This window comes from Dermacentor silvarum, chromosome 1 (genome assembly GCF_013339745.2).
Source record: "Dermacentor silvarum isolate Dsil-2018 chromosome 1, BIME_Dsil_1.4, whole genome shotgun sequence".
In the NCBI taxonomy this organism is placed as follows: Eukaryota; Metazoa; Arthropoda; class Arachnida; order Ixodida; family Ixodidae; genus Dermacentor; species Dermacentor silvarum.
In genome coordinates this window covers 376,564,717-376,586,474 of record NC_051154.1, presented here as the reverse complement: position 1 = coordinate 376,586,474, position 21,758 = coordinate 376,564,717, and the positions used below count along the sequence as shown (strand labels likewise).

The window sequence follows — 21,758 nt, the reverse complement described above, 5'->3', positions numbered from 1 at the left end:
TGAAACGCATTGCTTTGGCTTGGCTTCTAGTGCTAAATGCTAGCCAACACACAGCTGTGTGGTTGCCATTGAACACGAACATGCCACAAAATTTAGCGACTTCACTCGAAGTTAGCGTTTTGGCATCAGTTCACGCAGCGCGGTGGTTTGGGGCAGGATGGCGCAATTTGTGCAGCACTTCCATCTCTAGTCCATATATCCTTTGAGGGTCAGAGAAGTAAATTTTTGGCACTGTGAACAAGTCCCGAATGGTTGGTGCCGTATATCGACTATGCTGTCTGTATGTTTAAAAATGCAACAATGTTTCAACTCTCTGTTTGGCAGCAAGTGTTGCCACTATATGTAGATACAAGATAAATTTTTTCTCGAGCCGTAGTCTTTTGGTTTTCATTCCATAGCTTGTTTTCACTGGCATAGTGAGCTAACCATTCGCGCATCCGTGCTTGAGCAGACACGCAGCGGTTAGTTTTGGTTTTGTCTCGCAATCTGTTTTCGTTTGTTGCGCTCACAAAAACTGATGTCTGTCTGATTTCTAATCTCTTAACGGGTCACCGCTAGATGCTCTCTCATTTACTGCTTACAGGGGCATGATTACATCTGTTCACAAGTGGGCACTGCCACCCACCTGTGACAAACGATGCCGCTATGTGGCAACAATGCTGTAATACCTGTGTTTCCCTTTTTGAGACTCGTGAAAACTGATTGCCCCTCGTAGGCGATGGAACGAAGGATTACTGCAAGTTTCTCACTCGTTGCGTCTTTCTGACGGGTGCACAACCATCAAGTTTTCTTGCGTGCCCTCACATGCACAGTTCGATTACGCAATGAGCCTGCGCACCAGTTGCTCGGCTACAATTGAGTCAACCAGCGGTTCATCCAGTGCAGACTTCTGCCCAAGTACTAAATCTGAATCAGAATCACTGGACTACAGCTATTCAGGCAAGGAACTTCAGACAAGACTAAGTCTTTAGCATATGCAAATCCACCAGAATTCATCAATAAACGATGCATGTATACCTACGCAAAATTTTTTTCTCACTTCATGGTCACTTTAAAAAAATTCGGTAAAGCTTTTCGACACAGCCATACGAAGACAGCTATACGAAGGATAGCAGTTTTTTCGGCCGTAAACACTTGCAAACATTCGCATACGAACTAAATTAACAAGCACGGTGTCACACGTGCACAAGCATACATGAACACATTTCGCTCGTTGACCGCGGAAACTCGCTGTCCAAACGCAGGAGTGATGAAGCGCGGCGAGCAAATTGACCTCCATGCTAGCACGCCCCTCGCTTCAACGCGAACTATAAGCGGCAAAAACACAGCGCGGCACGGCGGAGTCTCCCCTTCACAGATCGCTTTTATGATAGGGCCAAGGCGATCTTATCGCCGAAGTGGATCGTCACAGAATACGTCCTGCTTATATCCACTGAAACCCTTCCGCGTTGCTTTGCATGGCGAAAATCCTCTCCTCCTGTTTGCGCCTGTCCCGCACGCAAATTTCGGAAATCGGGCAATGCGGCCCGATTTCCGTCCGTCTACGCCCACGTGGTCACTTCCCTTTTAAATGCGGCATCATGATGAACTCGGAACTTTATGCTGATAAAGCAAACGCAGAAAACGGGAAGACAAACGGTAGACTAATGCCTAAGCCCACGTACTGCAGCACACGGAGGAAGCTACGGCAGCTAGGCTCGAAGCGTGTATGAGGCGGCCATTTTGAAATGCCGTTGGCTATATAGAAACAAAGATTTAGGGTCGTACTCTATTCTAACACGCACGCAATTTTTCGACCTGTTTTATCGGAAAAAGGGCATGTTAGAAATGAGCAAATACGGTACTCTGAAGATTTTAAATTTTCAATAAAAAATTAACCCTGGCGTGTCACATTTTATGAAAAAATTGACCCCTAAAGGTGATTTTGAACTCCTTACGACCTACAAAATGAAACCATCCAGAGGATCGAAATAAGGTTGCTATTGGGGTCAGCCGGCACGTGTGTGCTGGCTGGTCAAGTTCAAATTATTCAGTGGGAGCCAATTTCAGGATCAAAATAAAAATGTTGTGGCCACAAAAAAGTACTGTCACTGGCCTGTCATTTCATCCTGGATAAAATTAACCAAAAATCTAGCTAACCAAAGTCGAATTAATGCAGCCTACTCTACTCAACAATTGGGACCATAACCCCTTCAGGTGCAGTGTACACAACTGTGCAAACCAAGATAGTGACATACATCTTGAAACGCACTTCTCGTTTTGCATGTTCTGCAAGTATGAATAGTATGTCTAAAGCGGATCAACAAAATGATCTGGAAGGCAGACGGCTATATGCTTGCTTATGGTGTCAGCATGCAGTAATGTAGCGGGTTCACCATCAGACTTGCTTCTCAGGAGTCTGGATTAGTAGTTCTTTCCGAGTATGCTAGACATGACATGGTTTATGTTCTCATATCTGATGTTCCTGTAGAGCAGAGGTTCTCAAGCATGTTAGTTCCAGGGTACCCTGCTAAGCTCCATGAAGTTCCCTTACGAATCAAGGTCCTAATTCCGAATGTTGAATTATCCAGGGCATCAGGAAAACAATAAATGAATGCTTACTACGTCAACATGGTTTTATTTACTGAATGAATCGGCAAATATTTTTTCTATTTTGCACAACAGCAGTGCAGAAGCTGAAATTCTCATCTCATGACTGATTAGGGCTAGCAGCGGCGAAGGCCTCGCGACATCCTTCGCAGCGTGGCCGCGGCGCGCCGTCTCCATCTGAGACACACTTTTCACTACCCACTGTCATAAACATGCAATGCAATTGTGATAATTCAAACTGCTTCATTGCGACGATGCATGTGCCGCAAAATTAGTGTTCCAAGATCGGCCGCACACGTGCGTTGAGTTAGGCGTCGGCCGCAATGTACGAAAAATGCTGCAACAGCGGCGCAAAATGCATTCTCTTGTGAAGTTGACACGTTATTGACTGCCTTCAGCACGTCTCAACCTTTGTCCCACGCCATCGCAAAGATTTCCCGGACGATGGTTTCGGTTTCCTTTGAGATACTACTAATTTCACGTCAACAAAGTTCCGCCACAACAAAATTTTTCACGTGTCTCATGAATTTCGTTGTACCGGGACTCGACTGTATGTACCTTTGAATATGCAGAGCATAACACGTCACCACATACAGTTTACAGTGTTCTAGTACATTGTAGATTTAGCATGAAGAGCTAAGGAACTGTGCCCTACTCACCAGGTTCCACACCCAGGATTTTCTGCTGGATTTCAGCAATCTTGTCACTGTGCGTTTGCAGTGAACGCTTGAGCTCTTGGAAACGCAAACTGCATTCGGCCCCGTCTTCAGCCTGAAGTGCAACAAAAGTATCTCGTTGGCATGCGTGATGTATCATATAAGCTGTCAAGAGATCAGAGGATTAGCTAGAGCGGTGAGATAAGGAAATTTGTAGGCAGAGAATGGGGATTAGTTGACAAGACATGGGTAGCTGATAATCCCTAGGAGAAAACTCTGTCCCACTGACTGATTGATTCATGGAGTTTAGTCCCAAAGCGACACTGAATTCGAGTATAGTGGGAGTGGCTGCAAAATAATTATGACCGCAAGTTAAGTTCTTTAATGTGCACCTTATTTGAAACATATCAGTGTTATTGCATTTTAGCACTATGGGAATGCAGCTGCGGCCGCATATAATCAGATCTGCAACTTCGTGTTCAGCAGCAGAATGCCACTGAGCCAACACGGTGATTGCATATTTCAATTCTGCGACATGTGCGGCTTACATGATGCCTCCACTGCTGTGTCATTAACACACTTAGGGTAAACGTGTTTTCGATTTGTAAAGCAATTTTCGTATCTACAGTAGAGGAATAAGACTATATCTGTCCAAAGCTTCAGCTCTATACCATTGTTTCCTTGCTATTGTGTCTCTCACGCCATAGACAACTGCCACAGAAATTTCGAACACATCAGAGCCCTCCGCTCGATAATTCAGACTCTGCCTGCATGAGTTGAGCAGAAATAGTGATATTTCGGCTTTGATACGTTGCCAGCATAGCCGCAGCATGGTCGTTAGCCATGTTGCAGGCGCCTCCTCAAAACAAAAACTAGCAAAATCTAGTTGATCCAGCACCAACGGCACCTGAAACACAGGACAAGCAACTGTAAAGCTGTATTGCTGTGCGACGCATTGTTCCAATTCTTTTGGTTTAGCATGTGTAGCGTTTGTACATTCACATGTTACAGTTCGAAGCTCATTCACCCCTAAGCGTTTCATTGTGACGAAAATTGGTCTTATGTTTAGGGATGGGTGAATATATTCAGTTTCAAATACCAATAGTCAGTGTGTAGTATTTGATTCGTATTCAAAATCAACTATTTCGTACTTTCGAATACTCGAAACTAACCAAAATGTTTGCAACAGCTGCCTGGTTCGCCTTAGCCTAAATTGGCTACGCAAAGTACAATAGATTTCCATTCATTTGACCTCGACGAAACTGACGAAATTGACTGAATTATCTGGTGGGTCAAATTATGTAAGACGCAGAAAAAACTTCAAAACACACCACCGATTCATTTGCCTGTATTCGCCCGATTCTAACACGCCCCTGAATCAAAAGCGCACCCACTTTTTATATGTCCAAAGTAGAGAACTAACATAATGGCATGAAAGCTCTGAAACACAGAAATGTAATGCGCACCGGATTTTTTAGCAATAAAACTGTGTTGAACAATGGCGACCGATTTCCTGTATTCATCTTCGCTGCAATACATCCATGCTATGCGACAAAGCATACTAGCACGTGTACATGTTTAAATTTCGCCGGTGACCACTTTTCACCGGCTAACAAATGTTAAATGTTATCGCTAGGCACAGGACGCGCCTGCACGTATCGGAAGTTTCTCGGACGTTATTGATGCTTCTATCCGTTGTCTCTTGTCACTGATGCTCATGTAATCTGATTGTATGAGCGACGCGAATTGTCTAGAACTTTCTGGAAGACACGCGGGTACCAGGGATTAATCTGGAACCTTCGATGACTCATGTATAAAAGCCGACGTGTTTCGCCACTGATCAGATTTTCGACGATCGCCGACTGTGTTCGCCGCTATCATTCTGCTTTAAATGTAGCTTGCTTTTGTGGGCACAGGTTAACCCAATAAACAACCAGTTTCGTCATCCACAGTTTTACGACTGTTTTCTTCCCTATCACTACTACATGAGGATACAAATGCCGCAAAGGCAGTTTTGGTTTCCTATCCGATTGAACCGCGCAGGCAGCTCTCCGCCCATTTTTTTGAAAAAAAGAAAAAGGTGCATGTTAAAATCTGATAAATACCTCATTCAGCCATTCTGACCTACTGTTATTACTTAAAAATCTTCCTAGAGCACGTTGAAAAAAGCCGTTTTCGACAGGAGATGACGCGTGTTCAACGTGCTCAATGTCCACTAGACTAAGCCAAGAAAGACGCTGCCACTAAAGAGGTCGATATTTCAGTCAATATAGGGGTTAGGCACATGCATGCTGATGGGTTAAGTTCTAATTAATTGGCGAAGGCCAATTTTAGGAATAAAATAACGAAACTTTGCACCCATAGAAATGTATGGGCGCCGGCTGGAACCTTGTCAGGATCAAATAAAAAAAATCGACTTAAACTGCGATGGCTGATGATCCCTAGGAGAAAATTTCAGTAGCGATTTCAGTAGCAGGCTGCGTGGTGCAAAGATCCTGTTCTCATAGAAATTGTTAAACATAGCTGGCACGATGTCACATGCCCAAAGTAGTGCGAGAATACAAAAGACTCGGGCACGAGCAATACATGCGTGTGTTTCAACTTCATCTGGTGTGTCATCGCCTTGCAATTACTGTGTGCTCTGTGCCAATATAAAAACACTGTATTGCAGTTTGTACATCAATTCCTGCAAAAATGTAAATCAGAATCTCACTGACTGCTACATGCTATTTAATAGCTCTCAAGCTAAAGAATCACTCAGTAAACTTCTATTTCGGCACACACAAAATGAAAATTACCAGCTTTAAACGCAAGTATGGTGTACCTTTTGACGAGTCATTCAGCACTGTAACAAGCACTATGATTGCTCTGATGCTCCAATGCTAAGCCACGGCATACGATTTCCCTCTGGGAATATTGCATAATTACTATGTGTGATGACAAAAGTTTCGAAGCACGGCATATGATTTCCCTCTGGGAATATTGCATATCTACTGTGGGGGGCTAACAATCATTTATAATTATGATATGACATTCCTAGTTGTCTACAAAATAGAGCTGTGGCTGTATCAAAGCAAAATTGCATCAGGATGCTCTTTTCGCCCGATAAGTTGCACCAGGAAAGTTAAGTCCACTGAAAAGGCAACCCCTATCATTTGGGGTTGGGTTTTTTCCATAGCCAAGGTTCTCTGTTGTCAAGTTCAATGCAGTGAGCTCGTCAGCAATCTCCTCTGCTCGCACGATAATTCTCTACAATATGCACGTGAAGGCTAAAGAGAGAAAACGAGAGATGAATACAGTAAAACCCCAGTGATACGAACTCGGCTGGTACGAATTTCGGTATGATACGAATTCGTAACATTCCCTGGCCGAAATACACTATTCACAATACGAAAAAAATCGGCTGTTCCGAACGTGTTGCCGCGCCGCTACTATGGATCATACAAATGCGTGAGCAACAGCGGCGGCGGCCAAGCCAGCGGGGCCACCGGCACAGCGGGATCTGGGCGGGATCCATAGTCGCCAAGCAACCGACGTCACGCGGCTGTGCAATCTCTCATTGGTCCCCACGTCGAGCAGACTGGACCACATCACAGCCTAGCCGATGCTTAGCGAGAAAGTAGACGAGGACCGCTACTGCAACAACGACCGAGGCACAGCCCCGACGATAAAACGCTCCCTGCACTCGACGTGCTCAGGCGTTCAGTGGCGTGCGAAAACATTCCCAAGATCACGTGCGCGCACTTATACGCCTTTCAGAAGGCGATCGTTGACGATTTGGACAAGAAGAAAATGTCCTGTTGACACGTTTTTCAAGGGATCGCAATAAAAAGAGAAAAAAAAAAAGCTTCAGTTTCGCCCGAAAGGTGAAGCAATGGAAACGCAGCAGCAGCAGCGAGGGAATTGACCTTTGTGCTGTTTCTCACTTCAATGCGAACTAAACGTCGATGGCACAGCGCATACGAAGCTACTGGCACTAGGCGCACTTTGTCAACATCGCAGATCATTTTGACGATAAGGTCCGCGCGGGTGCATCGTATCTGCAACGTGCCGGTCGCTTGTTGAAACGCATCGGTCGCTTGTTGCAATGTGCAAGCTGGCTGCACCGTTAAATATACATGACCGCCACATTCAAACGCAATGTAACGTGCTGGTGTATTATAGATTGGCGAAGTACCACAGGCGACGCCCGGTTATTCGAACGTTAAAGCATCTGCGATGGTTCATTCGAACATACCGCGCACCGACAATGCTCTCAGCAACGCGCCTAATCACGTGGCGGCGCCTCCGACCGGCATTGCTCCGACACCGCCATAGAGCAAAAGCTTAGGCAAGACCCCTCAACACCGTGCGGACAAAAAAAAGAACCGCGGCGTCATGCCAAGGTCGCCGTTTCTGCGTGGCGCTGGAACACGCGTGTACGTGCCGACGTCTCAGCCAACCCTGCAGCTGCAGCGCATAGGGAAGCAACGGCGGAGGCCCAATTCGGCCAACGCTCGCTTCAACAGCAGAAAACAAAACTTCAGGGAGCAGGCTAAGCGGCACTCTGGGCGGCGGACGCGCACGGAGACAGTCGAAGGTGAGGGGGCTACGAGGGTGCTGAGAGGAAGGGCGAGGGGAGCCAGCGAAGTGACAGAATTGCCGAGGCCTGCGACGGTCCCCGTGCGCTCCCGTCGCTGTGTCGCCTCTTACTCTTCACAACCACAATCTCTCTCTCGCCGTGCCTGCACTGGCTGCTCCCTGAAGTCTCGTTTTCTGCCGTTATCGCGAAGCGAGCGTGGGCAGTTTCGTGGCCCTCGCTCGATATGTGCTTGCGCGCCGCGATATTTCACGAATCGCACCGTTTGTACGTCGTGCTATGATGCACGAATATTTCAAAAATAAGTCCTTTTATTCGAACAAATTTTTGGGCCCCTTCGAGTTAGAATTATCGAGATTCGACTATACATGGAAGTCAATGCCATTTAGGTCGGGACCACGAAAACGCGACGTAGCAGTCGGGAAAACGCAGCAGCAAGGAAGGTATTAATGAAATTCCACTGTTAGAAATCTTTTCTGGTAAAAATAAATTCATTTTTCTTGATATTGTGTATGTTTTGATGATACGAATTTTGAGTGATACGAATATTTCATGCGACCCCGCGAGATTCGTAGCACCGAGGTTTTACTGTAGTTTTTGCCTTGACACGTGATGCCATGCTGTAAAAGCTGTTGCCATTGGCACGGTTCTCCAGGCGGCGACGCTGGGCCTCATTTAAAAATGCAAGAAACAAGGTTGACGTTAAACTTGATACTGTATCTACCCAAATCTAACCTACACAATTTTTCCGAGAAATTAAGTCAGAATGTCCTCTGCGCATTGCAATAGGATAGGAAACCAAAACTGCATTTGTGGCGCTGGCAACAGCCTACTATCAGAACCCTCAGAGGTAGAGTCATCACAAGATGGCGACAGAGCACGTTTTCGGGAACATTGCCGTGGGTTCAGTTTGGGCTCAACTATGACCTATAGCGGCCTTCTTGGGCAATCAGCAAAATTGCGCACGACTATGCAGCAGATGCATCGGAGCATATGGCTGCCAGCATTTCTAGCACTGCGCCAAGCTCGATATCTGCGCACGGCTGCCAGGAACGCTGCCAGCCGCATACTTCAACAAGTCCAGTGCAGTCACGTAAAGTAAAATCTAGCAAAAGTGATAGTAGTATCTGTAGAAGTGATTGCTCGAGAATAATACTAACCCTGTGTGCTTGGTATCTGTGGCCAATAAAGCACAAATGGCGAAGACAACGGCCGCTTTCATTATGAAAGCTAAAAAAAATTCCTTCTGTGAAGGTATATTTTGCACGTCTCGTTATTTCCAATTGCAAATGTGTGGGCAGGCTATATTTTTCTTTTATAAATCGGGAGCACGTTACGCTCGGGCGCACTTATTTTCTCAGTACCTGTGAGAAATAGGTGCACTTTAGATTCAAGGGTGCATTATAATCGGGTAAATACCCGTAATCGAGTCTCTATATTTCACTCTTGACATCAGCATCCTCATTTCTGGTGTACAAAACCACCTCTTGTCAGTCAGACATTGTGATATATAAAGGAACTAAAACAGGCAATATCTCTCACAGGTGTCTATCTATTGTAGTCGAAGTGTAGTAGCCCTAGCTAGAGGTGCATGACTATGGCTAGAAAAAAACAACTTGTGGGAGCACACAGTCGACATATGGGGTGGAGGTTTTATGAGCAAGCGTTGCAGATATTTGCACCGGAGTCACGCAAACATTAGTGCGAGTGAGTAAGTTAGTTAGTTAGTTAGTTAGTTAGGTAAGGTTTTATGGCGCAAAAGCAACTAAGGCTATGATGCGCCATGCACAGGATGAAAATATATAATTTTATGAAAGTGCTTCAAGCAATAAAGATCATTAGTTAAAATTTGTTTAAGAAACCTGTTTCATCTAAAAACTTAAAAACATTGTCTAGAGATACAAGTGCATATTCAGCTGGGTACCTGTTTCATCTAAAAACTTAAAAACATTGTCTAGAGATACAAGTACATTTTCAGCTAGGATCAGGGAGGGATGAAGTGGTGTTAGTGTTTTGTAAAGTTCATAAAAATATTTATGTATTTTTTCCTCCAACGCCGGACATGTTATTAAAATGTGATTCACAGATAGCAATTCTTGGCATTGGTCACAGACCGCTTGTTCTTCATTTTTCAATAAAAGTTTATGTGTGATATGTGTGTGTCCGATGTGAATGCGACATAGAATGACTTCCATGAACCGTTCCTGGTGATATGATGTCTTCCACTCCTGCAGTATGGGCTTTACTATTTGTAGCCTGTTATTTTCTTGACAGCCCCAATCCTGTTGCCACTTTGAGGTGATCGCAGCACGGACCACCCGGACACAGTCCTTGAATGGAAGATTTATCTAATTTTTTTCATGGGCAGTCATTGCTGCGCATTTGTCCACCTTTTCATTTCCCGGGATTCCCATGTGGCTTGGAATCCAGCAGAGACGAATTACTTGACCATGCTTTTCACTTTTGCCGAGCGTTTTCAAGATGCAGCCGAGAAAGGGTTCGCACTCTGATTTTCTATGGAGGGAATTAAGTAAACTGAGGGAATCTGTGTAGACAACTGCTTTTTTATACTCCCCTGTAACTATTTTTTCTAAGGCCATGAGCAGGGCATATACAGTAAAACCTCGGTGATACGAATCTCGCGGGGGTCGCGTGAAATATTCCTATCACCCGAAATTCGTATCATCAATACATACACAATATCAAGAAAAATGAATTTATTTTTACCAGAAAAGATTTATAATAGTGGAATCCCATTGATACCTTCCTTGCTGCTGCGTTTTCCCGGCTGCTACGTCGTGTTTTCGCGGTCCCGACCTAAATGGCATTGACTTCCATGTATAGTCGAATCTCGATAATTCTAACTTGAAGGGGCCCAAAAATTTGTTCGAATAAAAGGACTTATTTTTGAAATATTCGTGCACCATAGCACGACGTACGAACGGTGCGATTCGTGAAATATCGCGGCGCGCAAGCACATATCGAGCGAGGGCCACGAAACTGCCCGCGCTCGCTTTGCGATAACAGCAGCAAGCGAAATTTCAGGGAGTGGGCGGCACAGGCACGGCGAGAGAGATTGTGGTTGTGAAGAGAAGAGGCGACACGGCGACGGGCGCGTGCGGGGACCGTCGCAGGTGAGGGAGGAGGGCGGCAGGGAAGCGGATTGGGCCTCGGCAACTCTGTCGCTTCGGTGGCTCCGCTCGCCCTTCCTCTCAACACCCTCACCTTCGTCTGTCCCCGCGCGCGTCCGCCACTCCCGCCGGCCCGGCGCCGCTTAGCCTGCTCCCTGAAGTTTCGGTTTCTGCCATTGAAGCGAGCGTTGGCCGAACTGGGCCTCCGCCGTTGCTTCCTTCTGCGCTGCAGCTGCAGCGTTGGCTGAGACGTCGGCACGTACACGCATGTTCCAGCGCCATGCAGAAACGCGACCTTGGCCGGTTCTTTCTATTTTTCTCCGCGCGGCGTTGAGGTATCTCGCCTAAGCTTTTGCTCTCTGGCGGTGTTGGAGCAATGCCGGTCGGAGGTGCCGCCACGTGATTTGGCGCGCTTCTGAGAGCATTATCGGTGCGCGGTATGTTCGAATTAACCAACGCAAATGCTTTCGCGTTCGAATAACCGGGCGTTCCCCGTGATACTTCGCCAATCTATAATGTACCGGCATGTTACGTTGCGTTTGAATGTGGCGGACACGTAAATTTATCGATGCAGCCAGCTTGTACATTGCAACAAGCGACCGATGCGTTTCAACAAGCGACCGGCACGTTGCAGATAAGACGCACCCGCGCGGACCTTATCGTCAAAATGATCTGCGATGTTGACAAAGTGCGCCTAGTGCCAGTAGCTTCGTATGCGCTGTGCCTTCGAGCGTTCGAGCGTGAGTAACTACAGAGTGCCGTTACTCGGCAACTCTGTAGCCGTATCCTGAAAGCGATCTGCGACGTGCGCATATAGCGCGCCTGCGCGGACCTTATCGTCAAAATGATCTGCAATGTTGACGAAGTGCGCCTAGTGCCAGTAGTTTCGTATGCGCTGTGCCTTCGACGTTTAGTTCGCATTGAAGCGAGAGACAGCGCAAAGGTCAATTCGCTCGCTGCTGCTGCTGCGTTTCCGTTGCTTCACCTTTCGGGCGAAACTGCGGCTTTTTTTTCTCTCTCTCTCTCCTTTTCGCGGTCCCTTGAAAAACGTACCAATGGGACGTTTTCTTCTTGTCCAAATTCATCAACGATCGCCTTCTGAAAGGCATATAAGTGCGCGCACGTGATCTGGGAATGTTTTCGCACGCCACTGAACGCCTGAGAAAGTCGAGTGCAGGGAGCGTTTTGGCCGTCGGGGCTGCGCCGCGGTCGTCGTTGCAGCATTGGTCCTCGTCTAATTTCTCGCTAAGCATCGGCTAGGCCATGATGTGGTTCGGTCCGCTCGACGTGGGGATAATGAGAGATTGCGCAGCTGCATGACGTAGTCGGTTGCTTGGCGGCTATGGATCTCGCCCAGATCCCGCTGTGCCGCCTTGTCTGTGCCGGTGGCCCCACTGACTCGGCCGCCGCCGCCGCTGTTGCTCACGCGTTCGTATGATCCGTAGCGGCGCGGCTACACGTTCGGAACAGCCGACTTTTTTCGTATTGTGAGCAATGTATTTCGGCCGGGGAATGTTACGAATTCGTATCACACCGAAATTCGTACCAGCCGGGTTCGTATCACCGGGGTTTTACTGTACTTCGGCTGTGAAAACCGAAGCAAACTGTGGTAACCTAAGACAGTGTTCCCAGTGTTCCGATACGACTGCGCTTCCAACATGTTGCTTTGTCTTGGAACTGTCAGTGTAGAACTCGGTGTAGTCATTCTATTTTTCTTGTAATTGTGAAAAATCTTGCCTTATGTCTTCAAGCGGTGTTTCTTTTTTCTTGTGGCATGTCAGAGTAAAATCACAAAAATGTGCGAACTCATACCACGGGGGTGGTCTATTCAGTGTTTCGGCGACCTTGAGAGCTTCGCTCGGAACATTGTAGTTTTGGCACATATCTTCAAATCGAAGGATAAGTGGTCTCACGCTGTGTGGTTTGTTGGCATAGTGTATTCTGTTTGTGGTGTAGGTAACAAGAGTGTGGCATATATGATTAGGTAGAGCTGTGATTCTAAGCACGTATGAAATTGTGAGCAAAGGTCTTCGGTGCTCCAAACAGGGTTCGTTACTCTCGGCATACAGGCTTTCTATTGGGGAGGTCCTCTACGCGCCAGTTGCTAAGCGCAGTCCATGGTTGTGTGTGGGATCAAGACGTTTGATGTACGACTGCCTTACTGACCAGTAAACTATGCAACCGTAGTCAAGAATGCTGCGCACGACAGAGCGGTAAATACGTAACAGGCACGTTCGGTCGGCGCCCCAATGTTTACGTGATAGGACCTTCAGGATGTTAAGCGCTTTGTTTGCCTTAGTTTTGATGCTGTTAATGTGGGCAATGAAGTTTAGTTTACTGTCGAAAATTATTCCTAAGAACTTTTGTTCGTGTTTGACCAGTAATGGGCTTTGATTTAACTTGAGAACTGGGTCCGGGTGTAACCCCCTTTTTTGTGAAAACACGACTGCCGCAGTTGTTTGTGTAGAAAAACGAAATCCATTTTTATCGGCCTATTGCGTCAACTTGTTTATTGTTATCTGGGTTTGTCTTTCGCATGTAGACATACCCGAGGCACGGCATGCAATTTGAAGGTCGTCTACGTATAAAGAGTACATAATGTTGGACGGAATAACTGCATTTATGGAATTCATCTTCACCACGAAAAGAGTGGTGCTTAATACGCAACCCTGTGGGACGCCATTTTCTTGGACGAAGACGCGGGACAGTGTTGCCCCCAGACGGACTTGAAATGTTCGGTTTGTCAGAAAATCAGCCAGACAGTTGAGCATTCTGCCGCGTATTACCTAGTGTTGCTAGATCTTGTAAAATGCCATACCTCCATGTGGTGTCGTATGCCTTTTCTAAGTCGAAAAACACCGCTAGACAGTGCTGTTTGTAAAGGAATGCCTCACGTATGGTATGTTCAAGGCGAACAAGATGGTCAGTTGTTGAGCACCCTTTCTTGTAACCACACTGGTGAGTATCTAGCAAGTTATCTGTTTCGAGAACGTATGTTAGTCTTATATTTATTGCTTTCATATGATTTAGCGAGGCAACTTGTTAGTGCTATAGGTCTGTAGCTGTGAGGTGTGTTTGGTGACTTTCCCGCCTTCAGGAAGGGAACAATAACAGCCTTTTTCCACTCTGCAGGCATTTTACCCGTTTCCCAGATCATGTTAAAAAAACGCAACCTCCACCGCTTTCTGGGACAAATGGGCCAGCATAGCGTAATGTATTTTGTCAGGACCCGGTGCTGTTTTCTTACCCGAAGAGATTACTCTGTTTATTTCATGGAGTGTTGAAAGGGGCATTGAACGGTCTATCTGAACTTCCCGTTGTCGAAAGCTTTTGTTTTTCTGCGGACTGTTTGTGTTTGAGAAATATTATGGGATAGTTTGCCGAGCTAGATATGGTGTAGAAGTGCTGGCCTAATATGTCTGCTTGTTCCTGAAGACTTGTTTGCGCGCCTGGAGTTGAGAGTACGGGGATCGTGTAGGGAGCATAGTCGCCCCTAAACTTGTGAACCTGGTCCCACATTCTCTTGGATGTTATTGAACTGTTAATCGATGAGATATAACTTTTCCATGAATTTCGTTCTGCTTGCCTACGGATATACCTCGCCTTTGCTTTCGCTTTTTTGAATGATAACAGATTATCTTGGGTTGGGTACCTTCGGAAGATACCCCACACTTTGTTTTGAAATTTTTTGGCTTCTGTGCATTCGTTCGTCCACCAGGGTTTTAGTTTTTTCCTTAAGAATCCAGAAGACTGGGTAATAGCCTCTTCCGCCGCAGCAACTATGCAAGTAGTAATCCTCTCATTCGCTTCGTCTATGCTTAGGTCATCTGAGGTCAGTTTATCTAGACTAGCTTTTTCGGTGAAGAGAGGCCAATTTGCAAGATGAAGTTTCCAACGGGGTGGTCTAGAAGGTAGGGTAGGTAGCTTGGAGGTTGGTTTTATGATTGCAGGCATATGGTCACTACCATAAGGATTATCTATAATACTCCATTGGAAATCACTATAGAGAGACGGAGAGCACAGTGCTAGATCCAGACAGCTCATAGCTCCTGTGCTTGGAGAGCAGTAGGTTGTAGCACCAGTGTTTAAAAGGCATACGTCATTCGCTAGGATAAAATCTTCAAGTGTTTGTCCCCTGGTGTCGTTTGTTTTACTACCCCATAAGGTGTTATGTGCGTTAAAATCACCCACTATTAAAAAAGGTTCAGGTAGCTGATTTAAAATTAACTCTAGGTCTCTTACTGTAAAATGTGATTGTGGTGGAATGTATAGCGAACAAATGGTGATAGTTTTGTGCGCTAAAATGGTGACAGCAACGGCTTCTATGTGACTGTTAATGGCAACTTCTCTGGCTGCAATACCTCCCTGCAGAACAATGGCTACACCACCCGAAAGCCGGCTTGCCTGGGTACGGTCACGTCGTACCACAGTGAAGCCTTTAAAAACATTTTAATGTTTTTCGCCTAGGTTTGTTTCCTGCAAGCATAGGGCCACAGGAGAGAAGTTACTTAGCATGTCTTTGATGTCACCTAAGTTGTGTAAAAGTCCTCTGCAATTCCAGTAGACAATAAAAACCATTTTAAAACTGAAAGGTAAAAAATGGCATTACGATTGAATAAGATATAAGATGTTAGGTGACATAGACGTAGAGAAAGCTAATACAATGGAGTGATAACCTTTAGGTTATCACTTTCTTGATTAGCGTGGTTATTGGCAATTTGTCCCTCTTTGCGCGCTCGAGAGAGCCCTTGTCCTTCGGCATCGACGACACTGGAGTTTTTGAGTCGACCTCCATCGCTCTCCCTGAGGCGCTGGAGGACCGAGAGTTGGGCGCCGAGACACGTGTCTCGGGCCTTGGGGTTCGATTGATTTTAGGACCCAGCGGGACTGGTGTCCGCGGGTCCTTCGAAGAGGATGGAGCAGTGCCGACTGCTTCCACCACGGGGGTGGGAGGGGTCACTGCAAGGCCACTGTGTGTGGGCCCGCAGGACTCCCGAGGCCTCTGTGACGCTGCCCCTACCTGTGTCACTTCGACATAACTTTTTCTCGAAAGGTAAGACAGTCGCTTTCTTGGTTCATAGAACGAGATTTTTTCTTTCACAGTTAGTGCAAATCTTTTTCTTTTTTCCAGCAAGGGCAGGACCGCGAGTAAGCTGCATGGTCCCCTTTGCAGTTTACACAGTGTAGAGAAGTGCAATTGTCAGATTGGTGATCATTTGAGCTGCATTTTGCACAGGTTGTTTGTCCTCGGCATGCGTGTGAAGCATGTCCAAACCTTTGACACTTGAAACATCGTCTGGGGTTCGGGATATATTGCGTGACATTTACTTTTACATATCCTGCATTGAGAGGTAGGCATTTCGCTTGTTCCAAAGGTGAGTATAACATGTTTTGTTGGGATTTCTTGATTGTTTCTGCGGATGACAATTCTTTGTACTTTGGTCACGTTTTGCTCCTGGAAACCCTCCAGCAGTTCTTCATCGCTCAAGCCAAGGAAGTCCTCCTCGGATATCACACCCCTACTTGTGTTTAGAGTTCTGTGGGCTGAAATTGTAACTGTGGCATCACCAATACTGGTAAGTTCTGAGAGCTTTTGTACTTGATCTTTATCATTTAGTTCTAGGAGGAGGTCCCCGCTAGACATTTTTGAGGCTTTATATGTCGATCCAATTTTGTCTTTTAGGCACTTGACCACCAGGAAGGGCGAGAGCTTTCTCACGGGTGTGTTGTTTTCACTATGGACTACATGGTACATGGGGAATGCTGGGGTGTTGTTCCGAAAGGAGAAGTGGAATGTTGCTTCGGTGCGGCCTCTTTTCAGAGGCCGATCATAGACAACAGAGGTTTGCGCTGCCATAAGAAAATGTTCGAGTTCGGCAACAGCGGCGACCGCCCACCACGGAGCCCAACGAGGGGACGCGGCAGAGCTTGTGCACAAGTATGCGTGACGCCAGTCGTACGCCGCTACTATAACCAAATATGGTGTACCCAAGGTAGGATAGCAACACACGGTTAACCCTTGCCGCCAGGGAGAATGGAAGTAAATGGAAGAGAGTAGAAGACAGGACAGGCTAAAAAGTGTGAGAGAGAGACGAAGATTGGGGAGAGAGAGACAGGAAAAGGCGACTACCAATTTCCCCCGGGTGGGTCAGTCCGGGGGTGCCGTCTACGCGAAGCGGAGGCCAAAGAGGTGTGTTGCCTCCACTGAGGGACCGTAAAGGTCCAAACACCCGGCATCGGCTCAACCTCCAGGATCCTCTTTTCCCCGGACACGGCTAAGCCGCACACGGCTACACGCGGGAGGGGCCAACCCTCATGTGCTCGGGTCCGTGGTGTCGCAACACACCAAACACCTGCTTACGCAGACGCCCCTGCGGGGCGAGTGAGTAAGTCAAATAAAAGGAGGCACTGTTGTATATTGCATGGCCACGGCACATTTCTTCGTAGGCACTAGACCAGGTTATCTGGTGCAGAGTATATTGAGAGGCTTTTGGTGGACAGGCCTTATAATTACCAATGAGATATCTTTTACAGTGAAGCTGTCTATGGCTATGATCTGCAAAAAAATGTATCAGAGATGTTGACACAAACAATTCATCATGTGGGCCGATCCTGGTGATAGTGCAGAAAGGGTCCAAGCTCAATGGCACATACAACTGTGGGCTCAGGGAGCTGTAACGGACCCTTGAACTACCCTTGTCAATGAATGGACACACGGGATTGACGTGCAACAAGAGCATTGAGTCCCGTGCAGGTGGAGTCGCCATCTATACAAAGACAGACTGCGTGAGTACCACCGCGTATGATATGAGTCGTAAATGGTGCCACCGTATCGGATTGCGCAGACATACTGTAACGTCATCAGAAGACCCGAGGGAATGTGCATCCCATTGTTCATGTTGGAACGTTTCGGCCTAAAGTGTTGCAGTGAAGTGGATGTGCCAACAATAGCATGCAACAGATCGTGCATTGCTCTCACATTTAGCAAGAATCTGTCTAGAATCGATGTGCAACCAATTGCAGTTTACCACAGCGACCATAAGGCATTGATCAATATGGTGATCAAGTGAATAAAAAAAACAAAAGTAAACAATAAAGTTAGGTGGTAAGTCTTTTCAACCATTTAACATAACCACCAAATTGAAAAAATAGATATAATTAAACAAAACCAACAGCTTCGCAGGTTTTCCATCTTCACATAGTGGAAGGGCTCTGAATTTTTTCCTATGAAGTTTATACCATATCATGGGGTAAATATTGTGCATTGCTACATGTCCTGTGCTGTCTTCAGCGAAATAATGTCCCCTTTGATAGAAAAACATTACGCAACAAAAATATTTTTGATGGGTTCAAATCCCATAATGGCACTTCATAGTAGCATGCTTGTGCAACCATATTGCTGAATATATTTGCTTTAGAGCTGAAAGAATAAGACAGAGAATATAAATTTAACAGGCACAAACTGCCGATGCAAACGTTGCAGCATCTAACCTTTTATTGCTTTGCTGGCTTGATAGGCTGGCAGTGAGGTCATCCCTTTCTTTCTTGACAGCAGCTATTTCACGCTCAATATCACTTTTGGTTCCCTGCGTAAAACGACGAAAGGAACAAAAAATGCTCAGATGAATGCAACTGATGAAGCAAGGCTATGCTTGCCAGGTTTTGCTTCAGTACACAATGGTGGCCACCACCTTTGCAGGGTATGGTAATTCAAGAGCTTGAAAGCACGAATACAAAATGAAAAACTAGTGTATTGTGTTTGCATGAATATAACGGGATATTAAATATATAACAGAGAGAGTTTCGATGGCTCTGGAAGTAAAATAAAGTTAAACCTCGATATAACAAATTTCAATATACCAAAATTCTCAATATAACGAAGTATTCAACTTTTAGGGGCGAAGCTCCTTAAAGCGGCACCCGTTCGTCCCTCGTCGTAGTAGTAGTGTGTAACCAGTCTGAGAAAAGTGAGAAAATAATTCCGAAGTTGTGTCCGCAGCGCGGAATCGAACCAGGGACCCCTCGCTTCCGAGCGCGCGGCGTTAGCCCACTACGCCACGAAGCACACATAGACATAAGCAGTACGATGGCAATAAATACCCAACATTAACGAAAGGCCGCGTTTCTAGCGCGTTTCTAACGCGTTTGTGCTAGCGCGTTACGGCCCGTGTAAGAAGCTGGTGTAAGACGCTGTGGCCTCTCCGCCTTACCTTCAACGCGTTTCGAACGCGCTGCCCAAGGCGGTGGCAAGTCAAGTCTAAGTCGAGGAGCGTTTATGAATACGGGGGGTATACTCTCTCAGCAGTCATGTGATGGCGTCGGCAAACGCGGTGCACGTTCCGGCATGTGTAAATGGCTGCGTAAGACGCTGTGGCCGCTCCCCCTTACTAGAGAGTACTGCACGTCTCTAACGCGTTTGTGCTAGCGTCCCCTTAAGCGGGAGATCCGATGATTCCCTCTGGAGCTTCGCCCACTCATCATCATTCACCCCGTGGATATGCTGTGATTTTTTTATACCATCCTGTGCATCGAACACCATATATTTTTAACCACAATACAGTTAAGCCTCGATATAATGCAGTCAGTTAAATGACAACCTTGCTTTGTTGTATCGAAATTTCATTACAGTGGAACCTGGATGATACGATCAGGGCTAATACGAATTTCCGGATGATACGAATTTTTCTGCGGTCCCGGCCGAGCCCCATTACTTTGCAACGTGCTAGAAAACGGTTGTTACGAATCGATTTTTTACCCACATCGGTTGATACGAATAAATGCAGCCCCGCCGACGGCCGCGAAAGAGAACAGCGCGCAGTCACGCGCTTTCTCCCTTTCTCTTTTGGTGCGGAGGTGCGGACGCGACGCCGGACAGCGCGGAGGCATCGAATGGGCGCGAAGAGTTCGTAGCGGTGGCGCTTTTGTTGCTTTTGTGCTTTTACTCCTTTTCCGCGTGCCATCGGGCGGAGTGGCTGCCGTGCTTCAGGCCGCAATCTTTTTTGCGCCATTTTGCCTTGTCGCAGCGAGCTACGTCTACCGAGATACGATCTCAGCTGATTCGCGCGGCCATACGCCGAGGCGCGGGAGCCTCCGTTGGCGCGTCTTCCGTCGGCTGCGTTATCGGTGCCGATGGCACAGGGCGATTGTGGGTTTCGCTGCTGGAGTCACACGGTGCAAGATAGCGCGGCACGTAATCCACGGTGCAAGGTTGCGCTCGTTCAGTCGGGTGCTCCTCCGCTTCTCCCGCTAATCGCCGTATTTTTCTTGCCGTAGGAGCACTTCCGTATTCCGAAGGTGTGCTTCGTCCAAAGTTTATTCGCCAACGAGCGACGATCCATCACTAACCTGGGAGTTCTCGGTAATCCGAATTCTGTGTGTCAAGTGAAGACGCCGGCGTGGTTTACGAAGCAGACAACTGCGGTTGCCATCTTGCCCCTGTCACAGCAGCAACCAATGGAGAGACGCCTTTCAGCACGGCAGCCAATCGGAGGCCCGCTTTTATCAGAGGGCCCGTGTGACTACCTTACGCAGACCCGCGCTTTTTGGTGCTTGTGCGTTTGTTACAAGTTGGCGACGACGGACGAATTGAGAAGCGGAACGGCGAAACTTTGAGCTTTCGAACGATACCAAGATGGTGGCGCTCGGTGGCGGGAAATAAGAGCTACGGCTCCGTGAACTGCGGTGATTTTGCGTGATTTAAAGCTGTTTTCTCGGCCTGCGCACTGACGAATTAATCTTTTTCGGGCACTTTTACTGCGTTTCCAGCCAGACCATTTTGATACAGCGTACATTAGGCGCTGCAGATACCGAAATGAGTGGTTTTCAAAAATCGATTTTTCTCGCGATTTTCGCGATCTGATCCCCGCGTCCTCCCTTAATTTGGCTAGTTTTAATTGCGTTTCGATGATACGAATTTCGGCTAATACGAATACTTTTCGTGACCCTGTGAGATTCGTATCATCGAGACTCCACTGTACTTACTTCGTGTTGTTGTATAATACTTTGCTATCGTTATCTATGCTTCACTTTTCGAGCTAAACAGATTTTTTTCAACGTGCTTAAGTTTCCTTAAGGAAGGTGAAACCGACTTCCTTCATATGCATGAACTGACCACTGCCTCATTTCCTTTCGCTGCTTGTTCGGAGTTGCTCCCTTTCATTAAGAGTAATTTCACTCTTTAGGTTTGACAACACAAAAGGTTTCTGCAAGTGTTGCAGTGCTGTGGCAATAGCAGCGTGGACATAGCCTTTCAAGACTGTGTATAATATGTCCTACTCATGCAAGAGAATACTACACAGAGCACGTACACAAGCACATATTTATGAATTGCATGTGCACTGGACGTAGCCTTTCAAGACTGTATTACATGTCCTACTCATGTAAGAGAATACTACACAGAGCACGTACACAAAGCACATATTTATGAACTGCATGCGCATGTACCTACACAAACACGCACATGTGCCGAGTCTGATAAAACACAGGCTCCCCTCAAAAAAAGGAATAAGGCATCATACTAGAGGTTCTTTCTCGTCATCACAGGTCCTGGCAACGCCTCCTTTAACTACATGCCTGGACCATGAGCAGCGTATGAGCTGCCATTCCCTCACCTATTCTCTCCTTATTTTGTGCCATGTGGTGCTGATGGCCAGCGCTTCTTGCGCCGGCTGCATGTAAACAGCCGCCCTAATGCACGGCCTGCCAGTGCCTGCAATATCGGAGACCATGCATATCGCTGTGCCACTGGTAGTCGCAGTGCCACTGGTGATGCCTGGTGACAAGGCAGGGCGGTGGGCGAGCACT

General features: G+C 46.7%; 1 protein-coding gene across 3 annotated transcripts in view; it reads right to left on the bottom strand.

Annotated features, from left to right (window-relative positions):
* Nucleotides 1–21,758, bottom strand: part of LOC119437474 (uncharacterized) — a 292,442-nt gene that overhangs the window by 19,798 nt on the left and 250,886 nt on the right. For all 3 annotated transcript variants that reach the window (XR_007465102.1, XR_007465103.1, XM_049660599.1), the window contains one exon: nt 3,249–3,360. Coding sequence is in view for 1 of the 3 variants with exons in the window: in XM_049660599.1 (XP_049516556.1) it covers nt 3,249–3,360 (112 nt within the window). In the remaining 2 variants the exon portion in view is untranslated. The remainder of the gene's footprint in view (nt 1–3,248; nt 3,361–21,758) is intronic.